At 34.2% G+C, this 23851-nt stretch overlaps 1 protein-coding gene across 1 annotated transcript in view; it reads right to left on the bottom strand.

Annotated features, from left to right (window-relative positions):
• LOC150108089 (nuclear pore membrane glycoprotein 210-like) overlaps nucleotides 1–23851 on the bottom strand; it is a 205633-nt gene that overhangs the window by 4600 nt on the left and 177182 nt on the right. The window contains exon 10 of the mRNA XM_090415973.1: nucleotides 7295–7432. Coding sequence (XP_090272099.1) covers nucleotides 7295–7432 — 138 coding nt within the window. The remainder of the gene's footprint in view (nucleotides 1–7294; nucleotides 7433–23851) is intronic.

The following is a 23851-nucleotide window of genomic DNA, read 5'->3' as shown; positions in this document are numbered from 1 at the left end:
TATTCTTAACATAAGAGCTTTCAATAGTCAGTTGAGATTTACAGCACAACTGACTAATCAGTGGCATGCCAAATGTTTGGAAAAATCATAACTTTGATTGTTGTCATTGACATAACAACATCAATGACAAAATAAGTCTTTTCTTCAGAATAAAAGGAAACCACCCACCCACCCACCCACCCCCCCAAAAAAAAAGAGAAAAAAAGGTAAATATCATGCAAAAATAGACATGAACAAAGATTAACTGTTATGAGAACATAACACTGAAATCAGACAAGAACATTGGGAGCCACTAGAGTTAACCTGAAAGCAACTTGCTGAATGAATTGTAATTTATTCAGGGATATAAAAACTAAACATAAGAATGAATGGAGTAAGTGGAAGAAATAGAGGAAATGAAATTTATTAAATGGGTTTATTAAATTAACAAGTGATAAGAATGCTAGTAGAAAATATTCATAAAGAATGCAATCAGAAGAACATTTTAATAGTTTTAAATGAGTTCAACCAATAGTATAGTGGTACACAATTAGCAGAAAAAAATTTATTGACACTGGAATTGAAGACAAGCAGACGTTAACTCTTTAAAAGGGAATTCTGTTCTAAACAACATCAGCAGTAGAGGGCATGAACAAACAGGAAGAAAAGAATTTCTTCTGGCAGTATGAAGATGAACTGTGAAAATGTGCTGAGTAGCCATGGCACATTTAAACAGAAAGATATCGAAGGGATTAATGATTTGAGTGCTGATGAACAGCAATCATGGAAATATTTGCAGAATGGCAACAATTGATGTCTGTGCAAAAAAAAAAAAATAAATAAATAAATAAATAAATAAATAAATAAAAATAATTAATTAATATTTCCCACACTTGAAGGCCACAAAGCCTGTAGCAAATAAATGTTGTGTGAGCTGGAATCAGGAGCAAAGTAATCTGCTGATATTCTTCTTGAAGAGCTAGAGGTTGCAGTCCTTGGGAAATACTTCATGAGAGAATAAAATATTTCACGGGATGGGATGGAATAAAAAATGATTGAGAGTAACAGGTTTTCAGTGAGTCTACAGCTCAACTGTAAAATGTTGGATGGCTGCCGTTCACTTTCTTGTAAGTTTAGCATAATTGGAGGATATAATGGATTTAGGTAATGCTAAACAGGAACCATGGAAATATCGGTAAATGAGATATAATATGAAAATTGATCACTTTTGAGATAATAACTGATGAGTGTAAAACGCGAGTCATCTGCATTAAGAATTCTTAGCGAGGTCTTAGGTGCACCACCCCAAATATGAGGCAGTATTCTTAAGTTATATGGATTTAAGATTTGTACAGAATAAGCAGATAGGCAGGAGAGAAGTTGTGTCTTGAGCAAATGAGTATGTACACCTTTCTGGAAGCTGAAGATGCTATAGAAGTGATGTTATTATGCCAGGAAGTAAGAGTCAGTCCAAGAAAAGATCTGGTCTTGACTATTGAGAATTATCAAATTAAGTAAAGAATAAGTTAGTTCTTTGTTGCAAGAAAACAGGCAAAACTTTGTTTTGGAAGCAGTAGAAGTAACTAGGTTGTTGTTGCTTCACTGTGGGATGGTGTGAAGATCAGTGTTTAGAGTACTCACCACAGATTATATTGAAGCTTGAGATGTTAAGCGATTATTGTATAAGTAGGATAAGTGGAGAGTGCTAACACAAACAAAACTGTAAACAGGATTTGAGGTCAGTAAGAGCAGATCATTTATATATATATAAGGAAAAGGGAGGGTGAAATAACGAAGCCCAGAGGAACACCTGTATTCATACACAGTGAATGACCAGAGAAAACGAGCAATCCAATTACAAAGGGAGGAAGGCAGACTATATATATATATATATATATATATATATATGTCAATTTACTGGCAAGCTTTGATGCAAAACCCTATTAAACACACTAGAAACATTAAGTGTAATGGCACAGGTTTCTCCAAACCTTTCCATGACATGTGTCCAATGTAGTTCTCAGATATCAAACAAGTTCATTGTTGATCACCTTCTCCATTACTTGGGACAACACTGAAGTGAGAGCAATAGGTCAATAGCTAGATAGTAGACACTCCTCACTTTTTTTGGAAATGGCTGTATATGGGATTGCTTCCGAGCTGGGATGGATGCCAACTGAGTATAATATAGTGTATAGATGACAAAGAACACATGTTAGTTTAGGAACACATGAGTACAACTGGTGGAATTCCATCAGGATCAGAAGCCTTTTTGTGGTCCAGATTGTTCAAGATCCTTCTCAGGTCTTTTTGGTGAAAGGCTACAGAATGCATACAATGCAATGTTCCAGGTAGAGAAAGAGGTAATTTACCTTCATCATCTACTATGTATGAGCTGGATGAGAAAAATGCCAGGTCAGCCTTATCTAGTAATGCTGCAATGCTACCATTTGGATGAGAAAGAGGTGGAAGCACAAATGGACAAAAGTTACATGTAATGGCTTGTGCAAGGGACTAGAAATCCTGACATTTAGCTCTTACAAAAATCAGACTTAGCTTCTTTAATAATGGTTTTGCAAGTGTTGCTGGCTTCACTGTAGGCAGTGAATGAAGCTGAAGTTCTTACCTAAAGCCACTCCTGATAAGCTTTTTTTTTTTCTTGGATCACCCTAGCACTTTTCGAAAAGCATGGTTTAGAAATAGGGTGGAAAATGTGAACAGAATAAGGAACAAAACCTCCATTATAACATGCATACTTTCAGTAACAAGATCATAACACATATCCGGATCTGAAGAATGAAAGCAATAGTATGACCATGGAATGGAGAAGTCTTGGAGATCTTCCCGTTTGGCATTGTCGTAATGCCAAACTACAGAAGGTTGTGAATGGCTAAGAGGAAGCTCTTTCATAAGAGACAAAACCTGGATGGGAATGTGATGGGAATTACCAAACACTACAGTTATATGGACTAAATGGAATATTACATAGGAAGTAATTAGTCTACATTTAAATTGTAAGTCAGCAGTTAGAATTTAAGGAAATACAGAAATATGGTTTGATGTAAAATCATGTGTAAGACAGAACTGCACATTGTCTCCACTCTTATTCATCATCTACATGGATCACATTATAAAAGAAAATCATTAAGCCTGATATCAGAACTGCAGATATTGAACTTAGCTCTTTGCTTTATTTATGCAGATGATGATGTACTCCTAAACACATCTAGTAGAAGTTTCCAGGATTATCTAACTAGATTGAATGACAGTTGTAGCAGGTTTGGCATGACAATCAGCAATAAAAAGTAAACTATGAAAACATGCAGACCTGATAATGCAGGAACACAGCAAACATCAGCTGCATTCTGAATGGAGATCAAATAGAGCAAGTAAAATGTTTCAGCTATTTAGGCACAGTTTTTAGTGAAGATAGCAAGTTAAATCTGGAAATAGATAATAGAATAAGCAACGCTGGTATGGTGGGAAGCCAGCTGAATAAATTTATATGGAATAAGAGAGATTAGCTAAAACACTAAACCAGCAGTATACAGGACAGTGTTCAAAACCATTTTTATGTTATGGATCTGAGAGTTGGGCTAGAAATAAAGCACTTGATCAAAGACTAGATATGCAGCTTCTGAGAAAAATTAGGGAAGTGAACAGATGGCACCAGTAGCACAATCATATTAAAAATGAAGAAATTAGGAAGGAACTTGACATTGTTTGCAGTCAAGAATGTGTGAGCAGGGCTAATCTAATGTGGTATGGTCACTTAAATAGAAAGGAAGAAGAAAGATTAGCAAGACAGGCATTATGCCAAGATGGCAGGAAAAGATTTCCAGAAAGAGAGCAAGGTCTAGGTGGATTAATTCTGTCAGAAGTGCCTTAGAAGAAAGAAATGTTAGATATGATAATACTAGAGTGCTGACAAGTAAGAGACTGATTTGGAGGTAAATTATTGATAGGAGATTAATAACAACATAAAGTTAATCATGTTGTGCTGTCATAATAGCCTGAACATCCCTAGATGGTACATATCAGGAAATTGATGATGAACTTGAGTTATAGTATACCAATCTTTAATGGTGATTCTAATGAAAGTAGTGAAGTATTTTTTGAAGCTACAGAAACAGTTAAGAAAATTGGTAGATGGTCTAAGGAATATATGCTTTTCATTTTAAAGTCTGAACTGCAAGGTAAAGCTAAGCATTTTGCTCAGAATTCTAAGGAATTTAGTGTTACCTGAATTTTTATGAACCAGTGTCTTGGTATTTCAGGATGACTTACTGCTGTTTTCTCCAGATTTTAAGTCACATGCAAAACTACTGAAGGCTGTAATCAAGAAGATTCACGAGGCAAAATCAAAACTTAAGACTTCAAAATAAACCGTTTCTTGATAAGGTGAAGTATATTGGTCATATTATAGATGAGGAAGTGTTAGACCTGATAATGAAAATATTAAAGCAATTCTTTCTTTAAATAGTCCTACAAATGCTAGGGAAATTAGAAGATTGGTGGGAATGGTAAACTATTATAAGAGATTTATCCTAAATTGTTTGGCCTATCTCAGTCGTCTTACTGATCTTACAAAAAAGGGAGGAAAGTTTCTATAGGGAAAAGCACAACAGAAAACTTACGATGTTCTTGTTTGTCTATTTTGACAAACTCACGTGTTTTAATTCATCCAAAGTTAGGATCTAAATTTTATATTTCAACTGATTCTTCACAGAATCGTATACCTGCTGCAGTGGAGCAGTTTGTAGAAGATAAGTTGAAGCTGGTAGCATTTCTCAGTAGGAAACTTAAGCAGCTCAGAGAGGAATTATTCCATGCTAGAAAAAGAAATATTAGCCATAATTTATCCTCTTAGTATGTGAAGTAATTGTTATATGGTCAGTAGACAGAACTAAAATCAGACCATAAGTCTCTGACATTCTTAAATAATATCAAGAATAAAAACCAAAAGAATTATCTGATGGGCTTTGAAAGTTCAAGAATATCACTTGAAAGTGTTCTATTTACCTGGTACACTAAATGTAGTTGCTGACATCTCTCTAGAGATAACGTGGATGATGTTGTCACCAAGCATGATGCTGAAAATAATGTAGATCCTATTCAGTTTAAGGCGAGTATGATACCACCGGAACAATCTTCCAAGAGATTGATAAAAAGAAAGAAAATTCAAAAGTGGAATAGTAAATTTACATGTAAGAAGGATAAACTGGCATTAATGCACTTTAGAAGAGAAAGTAAGTTAAAAGTAGGTGACTTGATATTACTTCCTTCTCTGATCACTTCTGTCAAGATGGAAGTGATAAGAGAAGGAGAGGTAAGCTAGGAGTGGGAGAATGCAGACCATATAGGGTTTCAAAAATGATGTCTCCTGTAATATATAAGATTGTGGATGTTAAATATCCAAATAGGTTTATTATAGCACATTTTGACTCAAGAAATATGATAAGAGCAGTTTTCTGTATTAGCAGGAAACAGTTTAAGTAAGCTCTTATGGATGAACAGATGACAGAAAGTTCAAAAATTTCACCAAAATGGAGTGGTCATGAAGGAGATAGTAAAATTACTGATGGGCATTATTATAAATGTAGATCTAAGTAGTACCTATTATTCTCTAAGACTTCTAATCATAAAAGAACTTGTGAATTTTGTTAAATAAATATTATTATTATTATTTAATTCTTAGGGTGGGTCATTGTATATCTGTATTAAAATTCAGATATCCAAGTTTAAAATATAAAAATGAATTAAAGTTAAGATGTTTGTTTGTTTTTGTATGTCGTGAGGAAAACGTTTTTAGGTGTTCTTTTTTTATCTTTGGCTATTGTAGTCTTGCTTAGATGTGAAATAAAATTGTTTAAATTTGATATTTGTGGCTAGTTGTAATTATGTATGAGCTGACAAAAGTTTTGGTGTTGGATGCTTTTTGTGTGTAGACAAATGCTGTTTAGGAAATATGTTGTCAATAGCAAGGGAAGCAAAAGTTAACTGCTGTATTATTGAAAGTGATTAAAAAAGCTTACCTCAGTGCATACAATTGTGGAATGAAAACTTGTTTATAAATGTTGGCCATTCCATAATGAAATTACAGTTCAATAAACTTTTGTGCACTCTGAAGAAAGAACTTCATCATTTCAAGCCTAATGCTGGAAAGTGGTAATGGCAGTGCATGATGGTAGACTCAAACGACAAGTTTCTCAGTTGCATTTCTGAGCATGTGCAAAAGGAATGTTAGCGACCACTGCTAGGCATTCAGGAGAAACCTGTAACATTTCTGAGTCTTCAATATATGAAGACTGGGCAGAAATTAGAAGAAAAGTTAGAAATGGAAGACAGAGAGATAAGTCCTTGTACGGAGATGTGTGCAGTTTTTAGGAGTCACTAACCCATATAGGATTTATTTCAGTTAAGCCTGAAAAGAACTTGATTAATTTCCAGTTCACACAGAATGAGTCCAGTAAAATTTGTTATATTTAGGATACTTGGTGTGATATGTGATTTCTAACAGTCTATATGTTATTTTGTTATTTCTTCAGAAGCTTTCATACAGAAGGCAAGATTGTTCTGAAGTGTTAAAGATGTTAATAAGGTTTTAAAAAGAATTAATTTCAGAATGAATTCACTTTCACATAGAAAGTGAATTCATTCTAAAGTGTAGAGATATGGTTTTTAGTAGTTCATTCAGTGGAACTTGCTATTCCTTTTATATAAAGAGTGAAGTAACAGAAGTGTCTTGGATGAAGACAAGATATGTTTTATTCAGTGTTCTGTGATTTTAAGATGCAATAAGAATTTTCTTGTCTTATGTTGCTATCACATAGAGAGCAATTTTGTGTTAATCTTTCTCCTGTGTGAACTCAAGAATGAATAAGAGTTTCTGTAGGAAACAACAAAACCTAAATTGCAAAAGTCATTATGTCCATATAGGACAATATCTGTTGGCTTATGTGATTGGAAGTTGTGCACATTAAAGCAAATTTTTTTTGTAAATTAAAGATTTTTATTTTGGTTATGAAATGTTTGAAGATTCAATCCCTTAATGGGTTATTAAGGTTACTTAAGATATTAAGTTACATATGAAATATTCCAGGATACGAACCTGGAATAGACACTGTCTCTCTCTCATACACACACACACACACACACACACACACAAAACACTTAATCAAAAATTGGCAATCTTAAAGGAACTTTGTAACAGGCACGTTTACAGTCTGTAGTGATCTGAAATATAAACCTTCATCAAATAAATTATTTTATTTATTTTATTATCCATTAGACAACACAAAATGTTAAATCATACCTGCATTACTCCAACAATTTCTGCTGTGATTTTGCAAAAACCAGGAATTAAAGTCTGAATGAAGTGATATGTTCCATTTGTAGTTGAGTATTTTACTTGGAAATATTCAGAAGGAAATACCACTTGCACTCTAAGGTTCTGAAAAATAGTCCATGAATTTTATTTTAATTATAAAATAAGAATATAATTTTATATAAGAAAATTGAACTAAATCTTTTCATTAAAATGATAACCTCTCGTTTTAATGGTTTCTTTAGTCATAAGATACTGACATGAAATGTTTTTCAATAATATTTGTAAAGTGACCTCTAAACTATTTTTTTTTCATTTATGCAAAACTCATTTATGAGAGTAATTTTAAATTTCAGCAATATCTGCAGCATACTACTTTACTAATTCTCTCCAAAACATCAACCAATAAACTTCTTAAGACAAAAAAAAAAAAAGAAAAGAAATTAATAATTATGTATAAATACATAGGTAAGTGAAACAGTTAATAATTTTGACTGGAATAAATGATTTAAAAGGTGAAAGATATGAAATGTGAGAGGACATGTCTGTTGACAAGATATGATGAGTGAATTAAGCGACACAATAAAAATGGTAAACATCTGTTGGATTTCTGCTCAGAACATGGACTGGTTATTACTAACACCATGTTCCAACACAAATATGTGCACAAATTCACATGGAGAGAAGAGGCAAGGAATAAGAAAAATCTGATTGACTATGTTATTGTTGATAGTGATGTTTTCTCCCTGGTGCAGGACACCAGAGTGTACAGAAGATTTGAAATTGGAAGTGATCACTATTTAGTCTTGAGCAGGATAAAATTGAATTTCATATTGAAAAGAATAAAATGTAAGAAAGTTTTAGAACGAATAAAAGTTGAGCAGCTCTCAGATGTGAACTGTAGACTAAAATACACAAAGATTATTGAAGAAAAAATGAAAGAGTTTGAGAACAGGAATTAAACCTTGGAGATTCAGTGGCAAACTCTGAAGAAAACATTGATTGATTCTGCCAGAGAGGCATGTGGTGAGGTGGTCTGCAAGGATAAAAAAAATCATAACTCCCTAGTGGACACAGGAAGTTAAAGAGGCAGTGAAGGAAAAGAAGAAAGCATATCAAAAGTTTCTGGCAAATAAGTCAGCTTGTGCTCTTAGCGAATACAGAGACAAATGCAAGAATGCTAAACACTGTGTAAAACTAGCTAAACAAAAGCCATGGGAGGACTTTGGCAAGAATATAGAAAATAAATATCAAGAAGGTGGCAAAATATTCTGAAGGTTGTTGAAGAAGCTTAGGAATGGAGGAAACAATGCTGTAAAAGGAGTTAGAGATGATAAAGGTAACATGAAAATGGGAGAAAAAGATATCCTTGAAGTATGGAGTAATTACTTTGAAAAACTGCTAAACGAAACAAGCAGTGATGACAGCACAGTGGTAAAAAACACTAAACAGGCATGCAGTCAGGAATACATATCCATACTTGAAGTAGAAAAAGCCATCAAAGGCTTGAAATGTGGAAAGGCAGCAGGAGATGATATTCGACCAGAAATGCTGAAGTATGGTGATCAGAACTATGGTGGTATAAGAGTCTTACAGTGGCTGCACTGCATAGTTCAGAAAGCCTGGAGAGAGGGACGATTTCCCGATGATTGGAGTAGAGTTCTCATAGTACGCATATATATAAAAAGGGAAATAAAACTGAACGGGTGAATTACAGAGGTATTTCACTACTGAGTGTTCCTGGCAAGATCTATGCAAGTATACTTGAGATATGGTTGCGAAGAATTGTGGAAGAAAAGCTTGGTGAAGAACAAATAGAGGCTGTCAGGATCAGATCTTCACTTTACGAAAAATAGTTTAGAAAGCATGAGAGTATAACCAAGATCTGCATTTAAGTTTTGTTGATCTGGAAAAGGCATATGACAAGGTGCCAAGAGAGAAGCTATTCAATACGCTACAGTTATATGGTGTCATTGGAGCATTATATCAAGCAATACTTAGTCTTTATTTGCGTTGTAAGTCAGCAGTTAGAATTGAAGGAAGAACAGGAAGATGGTTTAATGTTAAATCTGGTGTGAGGCAAGAATGTACATTATTTCCTCTGTTATTCATTATCTATATGGATCATATTACGAAGGAAAGTGGTATTAAACATGATATCAAAATTGGAGATGTTAATGTCAGCTCTTTGCTTTATGCAGATGATGTTATACTTCTAAATAAATCCACTATAAGTCTGCTAGATTCTCTGACTAAATTGAATAGCTGTTGTAATAGATATGGTATGAAGGTCAGCAATAAAAAGACAAAGACAATGAAAATTGGCAGAATCATTGAAAATGTCAACTGTGTTGTGAATGGAGAACCTGTGAAAAAAGTGAAACATTTCAGCTACTTAGTCAAGATTTTTAGTCAAGATGGTAAATTAAATATAGTAATAGACAACAGAATCCGCAAAGCTGGTTTGGTGGGAAGTGAATTGAATAAATTTATATGGAATAAGAGAGAAATTAGTCGGAACACTAAATTAGCTGTATACAAGACAGTGTTCAAACCAGTTTTAACTTATGAATGTGAGAGCTGGGTCAGAAGTAAAACACTTGACCAAAGACTAGAGACCGCAGATATGAGAGTCCTGAGAAAGATTATAGGAGTGAACAGATGGCATCAATAGCAATATCATATTAAAAACGAGGATATTAGGAAAGAACTTGACGTTGTCAGCATCCAGGAATGTTTTAGCAGAGCTAATCTCAGGTGGTATGGTCACTTAAACAGAATGGGCGAAGAAAGATTAGCAAAACAAGTGTTCTCTGCCGGGTTGGCAGCAAAACGACCCAGAGGAAGACCAAGATACAGGTGGATTGATACGGTACAAAGTGCTTTAGATGACAGAAATATAAGATCTGATAATGTTGGAGTCTTGACAAGTAACAGACTGATTTGGAGGAAAATTGTAGATAGGAACGTGTGAACAGACTTATGTGTTTGTCGAACATGTTGTTTATTATTTTAACGGTATAATAGAACACAGAAACTAAGTAAATAATTAATTTATTAACTTGATGCTGATATTTCGCTGGTGTTATAATCAGCATCTTCAGAGCACAAAAACACTGTTTGTCACAATACACGAGACTAAAACTACATAGTGTACTTAAACAAAATTGTAGCAGCAACACAAAGACTAGAGTCCTGATTTTTGCGCCCTCTATCTGAAAAAAAAAAAAAAAAAAAAAAAAAAAAAAAAAAAAAAGCTATCATATATTACTAGAGTCCTAGAAAAGTGCTAGTTTTTTCTTAATATGACTGTCTCCCAGATCTTCGGCAAGTTAATACAGCCATATTTGTTGAGATTTGGAGTGTGTTTTAGGGCTTCTGTCGCCTCTAAGAACAATCTCTCTGATTTATACGGGTTTCTGTGTAGTACTTTTGTGTTTTTCCAGTTGATCCTGTGTGCAGGAGTATCCAGAGCATGGTCTGCTAGGCTCGACTTCCCATAATGATAATTCCAGACGTATCTTTTATGTTCGCTGATGCGGATGTTCACAGTTCTTCCTGTTTGACCGTAGTAGGCTTGATTGCATGAGCAGTGTCTGCCCTTCCTGGATACGCTCATCACACGTCTCCCAGATGGTTCCTTATCATTTTCAGTTTTTAGAAAAGCCACACATACAGGCAGATACTTACACAAACAATCACACCATCATCCTTCTCAACAATATGACATATTAAAAACACTAACCCATAGAACGAGAGCAATCTGTTCCAATGACAAGGCTCTTACTGCTGAACTGACTCACTTACGCCACACCTTCTTGGCCAACGGCTACAATCCACATAAAATAAACAAAATACTAAACACTCCTAAGAAACCCCTCCCACCATCCACCACAGAGAACTACAACAAAACAGTCACCATCCTTTACATTAAAGGCACATCCGAAAAGATCTCAAGAATTCTCAATAAACATAAACTACACTACATTCAGACCATGTAGCAAATTAGCCACTCTCATCCGCTCACCCAAGGACAGCATTCCTCCTTTATCACAGCCAGGAGTCAAACAAGTACCCTGCTCATGCAATCAAGCCTACTACGGTCAAACAGGAAGAACTGTGAACATCCGCATCAGCGAACATAAAAGATACGTCCGGAATTATCATTATGGGAAGTCGGGCCCTAGCAGACCATGCTCTGGATACCCCTGCACACAGGATCAACTGGAAAAACACAAAAGTACTACACAGAAACCCGTATAAATCAGAGAGATTGTTCTTAGAGGCGACAGAAGCCCTAAAACACACTCCAAATCTCAACAAATATGGCTGTATTAACTTGCCGAAGATCTGGGAGACAGTCATATTAAGAAAAAACTAGCACTTTTCTAGGACTCTAGTAATATATGATAGCTCTTTTTTTTTCAGATAGAGGGTGCCAAAATCAGGACTCTAGTCTTTGTGTTGCTGCTACAATTTTGTTTAAGTACACCATGTTGTTTTAGTCTCGCGTATTGTGAAAAACAGTGTTTTTGTGCTCTGAAGATGCTGGTTATAACACCAGCGAAATATCAGCATCAAGTTAATAAATTAATTATTTACTTAGTTTCTGTGTTCTATTATACCGTTAAAATAATAAACAACTTGCAGATAGGAAGTTAGTAATGATGATGTACTTTTTTTCATGTAGTACTATCATATCCTGTACACCCCTTGAGACTACATGGCAGGAATTTGATGATGATGAGTTGTAAAAAGTCGATGCACAGGCTGCATAGAAAATGATGTGCAGGTTTTCAAATATATAATGAATATGATGGACCTAGGCACTTTTTATATCACTGATTGCACTTGAATACTGCAGAATTAGGTACCTAGAAAAAGTTTTCTTGAATGAGAAACAGGAGTCTAATTCTTTCAAATTCATATAGCAGAAGTGTTTTCCTCCAAAAGCCTTAGTTTCTTCAAGGAAACTAAGGAACTATTAGGAAGAATGCAGGTAAATGTATGCAGGCAACTTATAACTGAGGGATTATTGCAATGCACATACTAAGACCAAAAGCACAAGGAACAATGAGGGGATTTTAGCATTGGTTATCTTAACCTATCCAACAATTAAAGGCATTAGCGATACTTGGTTGATGGAGAAAGATATAATTACTGAGACAGCATGTAGGGTTTATTTTATTTTCAGGGAGGACAGAGAGAGCAGGACAGGAGGATAATGATAACAGAAGAACAGCAATCAGCTGAGCAGAATAAAAGTTGAACAGGAGAAAGGGAGGAACTGCATTTGGAGCTATCCTGTGTGGGTTTAAAAGCAAAAAAAAGGGCAAATATATGGTTGGGTGATGATATAGGCTAAAGGGAGTGAGAGGCAGGGGAACAGGTGGCATGCATTGGCAAATTAGCTCAATGGGGGCAGGGTGAATAATCATTATGGGAGACTTCAATTATGGGAACATCGACTGGAAGTAAAAAAGAAATGGAACCACTGCAGCTACAGTGAATGATAATTACCTAAAACAGCTTGTTGTAGAAAGGACTAGAGTTTGAAAATGGGATTTGGTAACAGCATCAGAAAATTTGTCTGTAATTAATCGCTTTGTCTTCACCTCCCATGGCAGGATCACACAGTCCTGCCATGGGAGGTGATTATGCATATGGAATTTTTAATTTAGAAGTATATGAGAAGTATATGATTTGAGTAGTTTTTAAAATACCCATCTCAGAATACTATAGCTACATTAGTTAAACCATATAATTCAGAAGGGCTACTTAGAAGGGATTCCAAAATAACTGAAGCAGTTTCATAGTGCTCATCCTTTAAACAGAAAATTTACAATCGAATATGAGAATAGAGAAAAATTTTCCTATGGAATTTTCCCAGTATCATTTAATGCAAGAGACTAGAGAAAGAATAAGCTGGGTTCTGGCCAAATACTGTCAGGATAAGATTGTTACTTTAAGACAAATAGTCAAGAAATCATTGGAATATAATTTAAATTTAAATTTTGAAATCACATCTTGAAACACATCTATAATAAAGTTACAAGAGAAAAGCTATCCAAAATGATAGAATTTTGTAACGTAAATAGGATATAATACAAAACAGTGTTTTCCCCCCACTCCCAATAGTAATTGTACCAAGAGGTAATTATTCCTACATACTCCATTGCATACAATGTATATATTATATGTAGCTTCCAAATACCGATTAACATTTATATTTCCAATATTCATATGTACATTTATATTTTTACATCTATATGTACATATTCCAACTTTTACATCCATATTTATATTTTTATATATACATATATTTACACTGTATAATTCATACAATATCAGTAATTTATGTTACATTACAATGACTGGGAGTTGATCGTATTGGCAAATTTAATTAATTCTGAGTAATTATTTTCGATTAGACTCTGTTTTGACAATGGCCACTTGTCTCCAGAAGTAATGATGTGTTGTATTAAGGGACATCTGGATGGAGTCCAGTAGCTGTCAGTTGTAAAGTATGTGATCAACAGTCTGCTGAAGATGTGGACTACAAATGCATGGTGATGATTCCAGGATATGGAATCTGTGTAAGCAGTGTCTTATTAGTTTTCCATGTCCCGTTAGTAGCGTGATTAAACCTGGAGAAATGGCATGTTTTTTTCAGCTAGTCTGCTTCTGATGCGTGATAAGAATTCTTTTGTTGTTGATCCATTTTTTGATGTTTACATTCTTCTTCTCACAAGTCTAGGCTTTTTTCTTCTGCAAGTGTTTTTATAGTAGCTCTCTCTCGCTTCCTGCTATCCCTTCTGGGATAGCAGGAAACTCATCCTGATCGAGTGAGATTCCAAATCAGATTTCTTGTCTGTTCTATTAACGCTATATGGATGTTCTGGTTTTCTATGCCATCTATAGTGCTTCTACTATCATGGTAAATTGTTGCTGTCTTGATGAGAGGTGTTGAGTTCTAATTCCCAGAGATATGTAAGTGAATGAACTACAGCAAGTAGTTCTGCTTAGTTGTTGGAACAGAGAAGATGCAGTGTAAAGCAGAGTTCTTGTATAATGGACTGCTTGTTATATGCAATGAAAGAACAACAGACACACCCTTTGGTTTTGCTTCCGTCAGTGTATGTATGAAATTCGTCACTTTCAGAGCTTTCCTTCTCCTTAATATATGTTCTCTTTGCTTGGGGGGGGGGGGGAGGCACCTACTGTAGTGAAGTGGACATTCGTAGCAATCTGGATCAATGTTGTAATTTTTGTTATATCTTCCAGAAGTGACTTCATACATAAGAGAGAATCCTTGTATTTTCAAGCAGATCGGTATTAGAGCTGCAACAATGCAAGCTGCCTTGAAAGATATTGTCCTGTATTCTTTAAAAAATATGTATGGCTATAAGGCGTTTAGCTTTTGTCTTTTTCTTTGATTTTAGTGCATGTTTCCCAGCATGTGGAGCATAAGATATCAATGGCAGTATAGTTCCGGAATATATTATTTTCAGCACTCGTTGGCCTAATCCTCACTTAATCCTTGCTGAATTTGCTAGAAGGTTTACTATTTGTAAGCTTTTTTTTGGCAACATATGAGATGTGCTTGCTGAAGGTAAATTTTTCATCTATTGTAAATCCTAGGTATTTTAACTCACTGGCTACCTCGACAACTTCCCCATTTAAGAAGACCATTAAAAATTGTTTTGATTTTTTCCGTAAAATGTGGAGCACTTTAGACTTGGTGCTGTTGACGGTAACTTTCTTCTCGCATGCCCACTGTGCAATTTTAAAGAGTTCTTTGTTAGCCGTTACTTCCAACTTTAAGCCATTGCATCACCGAATCATTATCATCGTATCATCAGCGAAAGCTATGACTTTTGTTTCAGTGTGTGTGTGTCAGGAATGAAGGAAATTATACATTACAGGTAGGGGATTTAATGCAAAATTGGACATAAGAAAGGATGACATTATCTGCACTATTATCATCTACATGGATATTACACTTTCAAGGAAAATGTATCAAAACTAGAACTATTCAACTCAGCTCTTTATTGTATAAGATGATATCCTACTATTAAATAAATTCAGTTGCACTCTTCAGGACTCAGGATACTGCTGTTATTCACCAGATTTATTAAAGTTTAATTCACTGAATAAATTTAGTGAATTTCTGCAGAATTTTTCTCGAGCATTCTGGCATGAATATCAACAATATAAAAAAAAAAAAATTTCAAAAATAGGCAAGAACATGGAAAATGCCAACAACAATCTCAATGGAGAGCCTATAGAAGTTAAATTTTTCAGCTAATTTTACACAAATTTTAGTGAACATGGTAAATTTAGAAATAGATAATTGAATAAGCAAAGCTGGGTATGACAAGGAACCAGCTCAATAAATTTATATGGAATAAGAAATTATCCCAAAACACTAAAACCAGCAATATCTAAAAACAATGTTTTAATTATTTCAACTTATGGATCTGGGAGGTGGGCTAAAATAAAATTTGATCAGAGACTAGAGACACTACAGAGTTAGAGAAAAATCAGGAGAGTGAACAATTGCCAAAAATGGCACCATCATATAAAATATATTAAGAAAATAATTGGCATTTAGCATTCAATAATATGTAGCAAAACTAATATAAGATGATGCAATCACTAAAACAGAATAGGAGAAGAAAGGTTAGCAAAACATGATTGATGTGGGTCTTTGCTTGCCATTCTGGCAAGCAAAGACCCACAGGAAGACTAACATTTAGATAGATTGATGTTGGTAATAGTGTGCTTAGAAGACTGAAGAAAATTAACAGATAAACTACATAAGCTAACCTTAGAAAAAGATAAAAGTCCCCACCCCTGTTGTATATATAACAACCAATCTGTATATATAACAGGAGTGGCTAAATTTCATGTCATTATAAGCTACATGCAAGAATCTAGAAGATTCAAGAGCCACAATCAGTTTTTTTTTTTTTCATGGTAATCTTAACCAATGATTTCAAAATTATTATGTTATATACAATTATACATTTAATAAATAAATTAATTAAATTAAATTAAATAATTTAATTTATTAATGTTCCATGATATTAGAAAATGGCTTCAGTCGCACTATCAGTTTCTTTGTTAAAAGACGATAGGTATGTCTGTTGATTATGAAGAGCAGATTTTAAAGAATTTCATAATGACATTTTAAGTTACTAAGTTTATAATTTGGAAGAAGATTGTTTTACAAGGAAGACAATGGTTTTTGTTTGTTATCAGCAAATGAAAATCTTGTTCCCATTCACTCATAAAGCTTCTATTTTTCCTCATATCTGTTTTTCATGTTTTGTGGCACTATAACAAAGAATTTCAATTATTAATGAAAATAAAATAGTATTTAAAAGATAGGTAAAATCAATTAAAAAATAGGAAATGAAGTAGTAAATATACTGTAAAATTACTTTATTCTAATTATACAAAATGGAGTAAGAGGCAAAGTAGCTTAGCTGACAACGACATGGATAGAAATAATCAACTGGTATAAATCATGTAACAGACTATGGCGCTAAGCACAGCAAAAAATTCAAGATAGTGTCGTTGAGTGTACTGTGTTTTCATGTAATTATTGATTTGTTTTATATTAAAAAAGGATGTTAACTTCATACCATTGCTGCATGTAGCTAGTGAGCTGCAATTTGGTCATGTGCCTCTTATCTGAAGTGGCTTTCAACCTCTGAATTTGCAATTTGCAGGCAAACTAGTTCTCCAGTAAGGTGGTGACATAACCTTATAGAGAGGAGAATTTGTTGCTATGAGAAATTAAATAGATTTTCCCTATTAAGCGAGATAAATCCCATGCTATCACCTTGTTTCAGTTGCCCAGCTAGTGAACAGCAATCCACAAGTTATTTAATTATAATCTATATTCATGTAAATGGGAAACTTAGGGAAGATGAAATAATATAAATGGCTTCAACATTTAAGTCAATGTAGCTACTGTAGATGTCCACCACTCAGTTCCTGTTCTGTATTATCTCTTTATCTCTTGGATTTTAATATACTTTGTTTATATAGTCCTTCCATCTCAGCTTATGTCTTCCTCTTCTGTGTTTCTCTAGAAACCCCATAATAACTCTACAGTAAGAAGTGTGTGGGTTCTTAGAGTTCACAATAACTATATGAACTTCATACTCTTTGCTCTTCTTCAATATACATCCACACCAGTACAACTTGCCTCTTGGGCATTCTTAGAGGCCTGAAACAGATTCAACATCTTTATTTCTATAGCATTTAACTTAACACTCCATACCTTTTGTTAGTGGCCAAGTCTGCAACATTGTATAACACTGATAGCCTTAAAAACTTTAGTTTTCACTTCACACAATGCAGCAGTTTTGTTGCATTGTGTTGCATCCTGTTCTAGTTTTGTCAAACTGTTACATCTTAATACTGTTTGTTGATCACCTTCTACAGGTAAACTGTACACTCACCTATACAATCATTATTACTGAAAAAAAAATGAACAGTTTGAAAAAAGGACCAAATTTTGGAGTGTCAATGGCAAAATCAGAAGAAGACATTGATTCATCTAAAGAGGCAGGTGGTTAAACCAAACTATCTTTCTTCGCAGATGTTCTAATCTACGAGCACCATGGTGAACACAAGAAGTCACAGAAGCACTTCTGGAAAAGAAAGCATACTGAAAGATCCTAACAAATATCAGCAGATGCCCTAACAGGATACAGAGAAATATGTAAGGGATCAAATCTATGTGAAAACCCAGTAAAACAAAAGTCACAAGAAGGTGGCAAATTTTCTGAAGGCTAGTGAAAAAGCTTAGAAATGGAGGAAAGAATACTATAAAAAGAATTGAAGATCATAAAGGTGATGTGAAAAACTGAAGGTGAGGATATCCTAGACTGGAGTAATTAATTTGAAAGACTGCTGAACAAAACAATTGGTTACAGAACAATAGTAAAAAATTTGCAAGAGGAATGCAAACAGGAGTACACATCAATACTTGAGGTAGAAAAAGCTGGAGTAGTTGATATTCAACCAGAAATGCTCAAATACGAGTTTTGCACTGGCTACACTACATAATTCAGAGGACTTGGTCAGGTGGTTGAATTCCAGATGATTGGAGTAAAGCTCTCATAGCTCCCATCTATTAAAAAAAAAGAAGAAAAAAAAAAGTGGGGGGGGGGGGGGGGGACCAAGCTGAATGTAAAAATCATAGAAGAATTTTTCTACTAAGTGTTCCATGTAAGATTTATACAAACATACTTCAAAAAATGTTGAGAAAAATTGTTGAGAAAAACCCCAGACTAAAGCCCTGGGACTGACAGGGCTTTAGCCTGGGGCCCCGTCTTGTCAGGTCGACCAGTTAAGTGAGCCTAACAAAAGATAAAAAAAAAACTTTATAAAATATGAATGAATGTGTACCGAGAGGGACTACTAGCTTTTGCAATCGTTTCCAATCCATTATCCATTTTTTCAGACTTATGGTTACTCTTCTGAACTTCCCATTCGAAAGGATTTACTTTAGTTTGCAGTTTTCATTCGCCCATCTCGCTTTCTCCTTCAACACCGAACACAATTAAAGGCTTGAAAAATATTTCAGATCTTATAAAGGTATGTTAATGACAATGTTTTGGCACAAAATATTAGCAAATATTGACAATAAGAACATTATTATACAAAATAAAGGAATATCTCTTGAGGTCGAGTCCGCACTTATAAGAGAATTAGTGCAAGAGGTACAACACTTACGTGACTCGTGGGAAAGAGTTATCCAAGAAGCAAAAGTAGTTGCTTAAGCAATCGGTGTGCAACCTCAATTTTGCGAAAATCAAGAAACTACTGTAGAACCTGAAGAAGATTTCAAAATTTTTGTAATTTACCCAGTATTGGATTTCATTATGAATGATTTAAAAACAAGGTTTGAAACAGCAGATAATATATGTGAATTATTCTCACCTATTTCAAATTTCCACAACTTGGATGATGGTCAACTTATTGCAAAAGCAGCAAAACTTGTGAATATATATGAAAAAGATCTTTCAGAAGAGTTATTAAATGAAATTCTTCACCTTAAAAGTATCCATAAGATAGTTTTTGGCACAGAAACAAGTCTGGTGAGACTTCTGAATGCAATTTATCACAAAAACCAGCAAGGTATATTTGCCGATATCTGTCTCGCCATTAAACTATTTTGCACAATACCGATTACTGTTTCTTCAGCAGACTGGCCAATTCATTGAAAACATGGTAAAGAAGCACAAGTAGCCAACAACAACTTAATCACATAGCAATTTTGTGCATCAAAAATGATTTGGCTAAGCGAGTTGATTTTACTGACATTATTGATAAATTTGCATCGACAAAAGCTAGAAAATATACTTTGAAGTAATTTTGAATATTATTATTAGTTTGTATTGTTAAACTGTGAATGAAGATATTTTATATATTATAATAATTCATTAAAATATTTAACATAATCCACCATGTCATAAGCAAGACTTGTAAATATTACTTGTTATTAGTCTCTTGCTTATAATATATTATTCATATAATTGCTTTGAGTTTTGTTTGTTATTAATTAATTATATAATCTTAGGATATGTATTTTTAATAAAAAAGATTCTATATAAAAATGTCATTCATTTTATTTACTTTATTCTGTGAAATTATTATAAAAAACTGTGTGCGTATAAATTTAAATGTACCTTATGTGAACTGCGATTTTTTTTGTTTTGTTTTTTGTTATTTCTGTAAGTGAAAGTAATTTTATGGAATTCTACTCATTGGATTTGATTGGCTGCTGACGGAGAAACAGAGTTATTTTTAGTTAGCTCGTGCTGAGAGCGTGAGCTACTGTGTATAAAGAAAAAAGCCAGTTGATATAAGCTGAACTGGTTAAAACCGGATTTGGCAGGAAAGAGAGAACGTAGTTGATTGGAAAACAAAAAGAGAAGAAGGAAGCCTTAGAGACAGCATAGAGATTGGTAGCGAGTGGCAGAAGGGGAGTTGATATGTGCCGTAAATCAACTAGGAAAGGACAAGGAATTAATAGGCATTTCGAATTACTTCTATGGAAGTTCTGATACTACAATAAATTCCAAATGGTTAGTGGAAGAATAGTGCAGAACTGAAGTTAATACATAGAAGAAAATAAGGAATTAGTAGATAACTGAAACCAAGTGTATCAAGACTTGTGTATTTCTGTGTCTATAATTCAATTATTATAGTGGAAGATTTCTTTAAATCGTGTTGCCATAAAGTAAAAGTCAACCAGAATTTCAAATGTGCCTATGCGAATTCGATGTGTAGAAGCAGTAATCCGGTAAGCGTTGTCCTTTCTATAATCTGTGAAGCTATAACAGTTAACTCCGTTGGATATATTTTGACCTTAGCTGTGATGTTATATCAATCAATGGTTGGATGTTAGATGTACTGAAGTACTTTCCCCTCGAAATAATAAGTTATATTGATCTATTAAGTGTTAGCTGACTAAGAAAGAATATAGTGTAGCCTGTCATAAGATTAGTTATTGTAACATTTAGAAGGTTAAACTTTTAAGAACTATTCTCAACTTGATTGACTGAGCATAAAGAACTGAAAAATGAATGTTTGATAGTTAATGGATTGTAATTATTCTGAATACTTTAAACTGAGCAATTATATTTATGATTTAATTCATCTAATTGAGTAGAGAGAACTATGTGAAAGAATTACTGATGCTTTAAGAATTAAGAAGTGTCAACATTAGCCATAATCCTCGAACCTAAATAAGAAGTTACTAATATCTGAATATGAATTTTTGTAATTGTTCAATTTGATAACCTTTTGCAGATAGTTATACCTGAATGTATACATTGTACTATTCCACATTAAATGTTTTCTTTTGTTGAGTTAAACTTGGTGTTTGCCTGATTCTTCCATAAAATTAATCAGACCTTTGCAGAAGCCTTAAAAGCTATTAATAACCTCGGCCTGAAGATAAAGTGATAATATAAGTATAGTTGATGATTGACTACTCTATATTATTTAGACTAATCTTAATATAGGGTGGTGCAGTATAATATCAATTTCTTTATATTCAGATGAGCATCAATCAACAACTAATGAATAAAAACGGAATTTAAAGAGGTAAAGATAAGATTAACAAACCAACAAAAATGGAACAGTCAGTTAGGTAAGACGTTCCAACAGTATTATGTAGATGTCGGTATTTTTTTAAATAAATATTACTTTTGTGTTATCATTTAAACTAATTGATCCTAAACCATGGAAACTATATAGCAATGTGTTGTCCTTAACTTGAGCGACAGGTGGGGGATCCCACCAAAAATCCTAGCCTGGGTATCCACTTCAGATTATGGAGGCCATGACTTACCAAGATTTGCACTGACAAAAGCTAGAAAATATACTTTGAAATAATTTTGAATATTATTATTAGTTTGTATTATGTAGATGTCAGTAGTTTTTTAAATAAATATTACTTTTGTGTTATCATTTAAACTAATTGATCCTAAACCATGGAGACTGTACAGCAATGTATTGTCCTTAACCTGAGCGACAGGTGGGGTGTGTGTGTGGGGGGGGGGGGGGGGGGGGGCGTCCAAAATTCCTGGCCTGGGGGCCCGCTTCAGAATGTGGAGGTCATGACTTACCCACACTACTACATGAGTGAGATTGAGAGGGTATTCATTAGAAACAAAATACTGTGTGATATACAAATGAAACAGTTATGAATTACAATAATGTGACCTGAAGGCAAATATTAAATTAAAACATAAATACATTTTAAACGTTCCTGTTTCAAATAACCATGTACTCATAACGAGAACATGTATCATGTACTGTTAAACACTTAACAGTACATGATACACTTGTCCGAAACAGTTCCAAATGACTTTGCATTAATGCTCTGAAGAGTCGCCAGTAAGTCTAGTGAAATATTCTTAAATAATTTATTGGTGATATTACATCAATGTCTGCCAATTCCATTTTGCTAAATATTCAGAGCACCTGATGTACTGTTCATTAGTTTGTTATTTATAATCTTTATACAGTCAATTCTCATTATAATAAACAATTTATAACAAAATTATTCACTATAATAGATATAAAAAAGTCCCAATCAAAGGTCCATGGTCCATAACTGCACTACATAAAGACAATTTACTATAGCAAACTATTCAATATAACAAACCACTCCAGTGGTAACTACAAGTCTGTTACAGTGAGAGAAAACAGGAATCTATTTTCAACTAAAACCCTGGTCTTTTCAGCTACACCCTCTGTCCAAAAAGAAACCGAACTTTTGATATAAAATAAAAGGCAGGTCAATTATAATTATTCAAATCATTATACTCTCCCTTATCTTCGATACAGAGTTTGGCACGGTCAATTAATTCATTAAATGAGCTTTTTTATATCGGTTTTTGGGATACTGTTGAGGGTCGTGGTTACTGCCACTTGAATGTTTTCAATGGTGTCGTATCGCTTTCCATTCATCGGCAAATGAAGTCGAGGGAAGAGAAAGAAGTCACAGGGTGCTAAATAAGGTGAATATGGTGAGTGATCCAACACACAAACTTGGTTTTTGCTCAAAAACTGTCTCACAATTTAGAATGATGAGATGGTGCATTATTGTGCAAAAGTGACTAGCTGGGAAGAATTCTCGTATGGCATGAATATCGATCGCTTCAAAACTTCGAGATAAAACTCACCGTTGACCATTTGGAACGAATTCTTTGTGGATAATGCCCTTGGAATCGTAGAAACAAATCAGCATTGTCTTTACTTCTGACTTCTCCAAGTGACTTTTTTTTTTTTGGATACCCCTCTTCTGGTGGTTTCCATTCAGCACTCTGGCACTTTGTTTCGGGCTCATACTCAAAACACCACATTTCATCACCAGTAACGATAGTTTCAAGAAAGTTTAAGTCCTTACGAGTGGTTTTAATGAGGTCCTTCAAGTGTTCAATTTGATACATTTTTTCAGTCAACTTGACCGAAAGTTGATCACAAATTCAATTTACGAAGGTCCAAACTCTCGTCAAAATGTTGTGCGGTTGATTTTGGAACCCCCAATTCATCTTGAATCAACCTCATGGACAATTTCGGGTTTTCTTTGATGAAATCATGTACTTTTTGGATGTTAACTTTGCTCAGTCCAGTTTTTGGACGGCCCGGCTTTTGTCATCCTCAAGCATCGCACGACTACTCTAAAATCGCTTAAACCACTCTTAAACTTGAGTATGGGATAAGCATTCATCACCATATGCTTTTTGAAACATTCGATGCATTTAAGTAAACTTTTACCAAGTTTAACACAAAGGTCAATCGAAGCTCTCTGTTTGAAACTCATTTTCCGACTGTTCGGCAAAACACACTGTCACTCTTGGCACTATAACTCGGCTTCTATTGAAACAAATGTCATAAATAGTTGACACGATACTAATGAAGGTTGCCACTTTCAACAACAAAAGGGTACAACAGGTGGCGCCACCTAGTTTCTTCTATTTTCGAAAAGTTCGGTTTCTTTTTGGACAG

The sequence above is a fragment of the Typopeltis vanoorti genome, chromosome 3, assembly GCF_054136105.1.
Source record: "Typopeltis vanoorti isolate ZY-2024b chromosome 3, IOZ_Tvanoo_1.0, whole genome shotgun sequence".
Lineage (NCBI taxonomy): Eukaryota > Metazoa > Arthropoda > Arachnida > Uropygi > Thelyphonidae > Typopeltis > Typopeltis vanoorti.
This window is presented reverse-complemented; position numbering and strand designations above follow the sequence as displayed.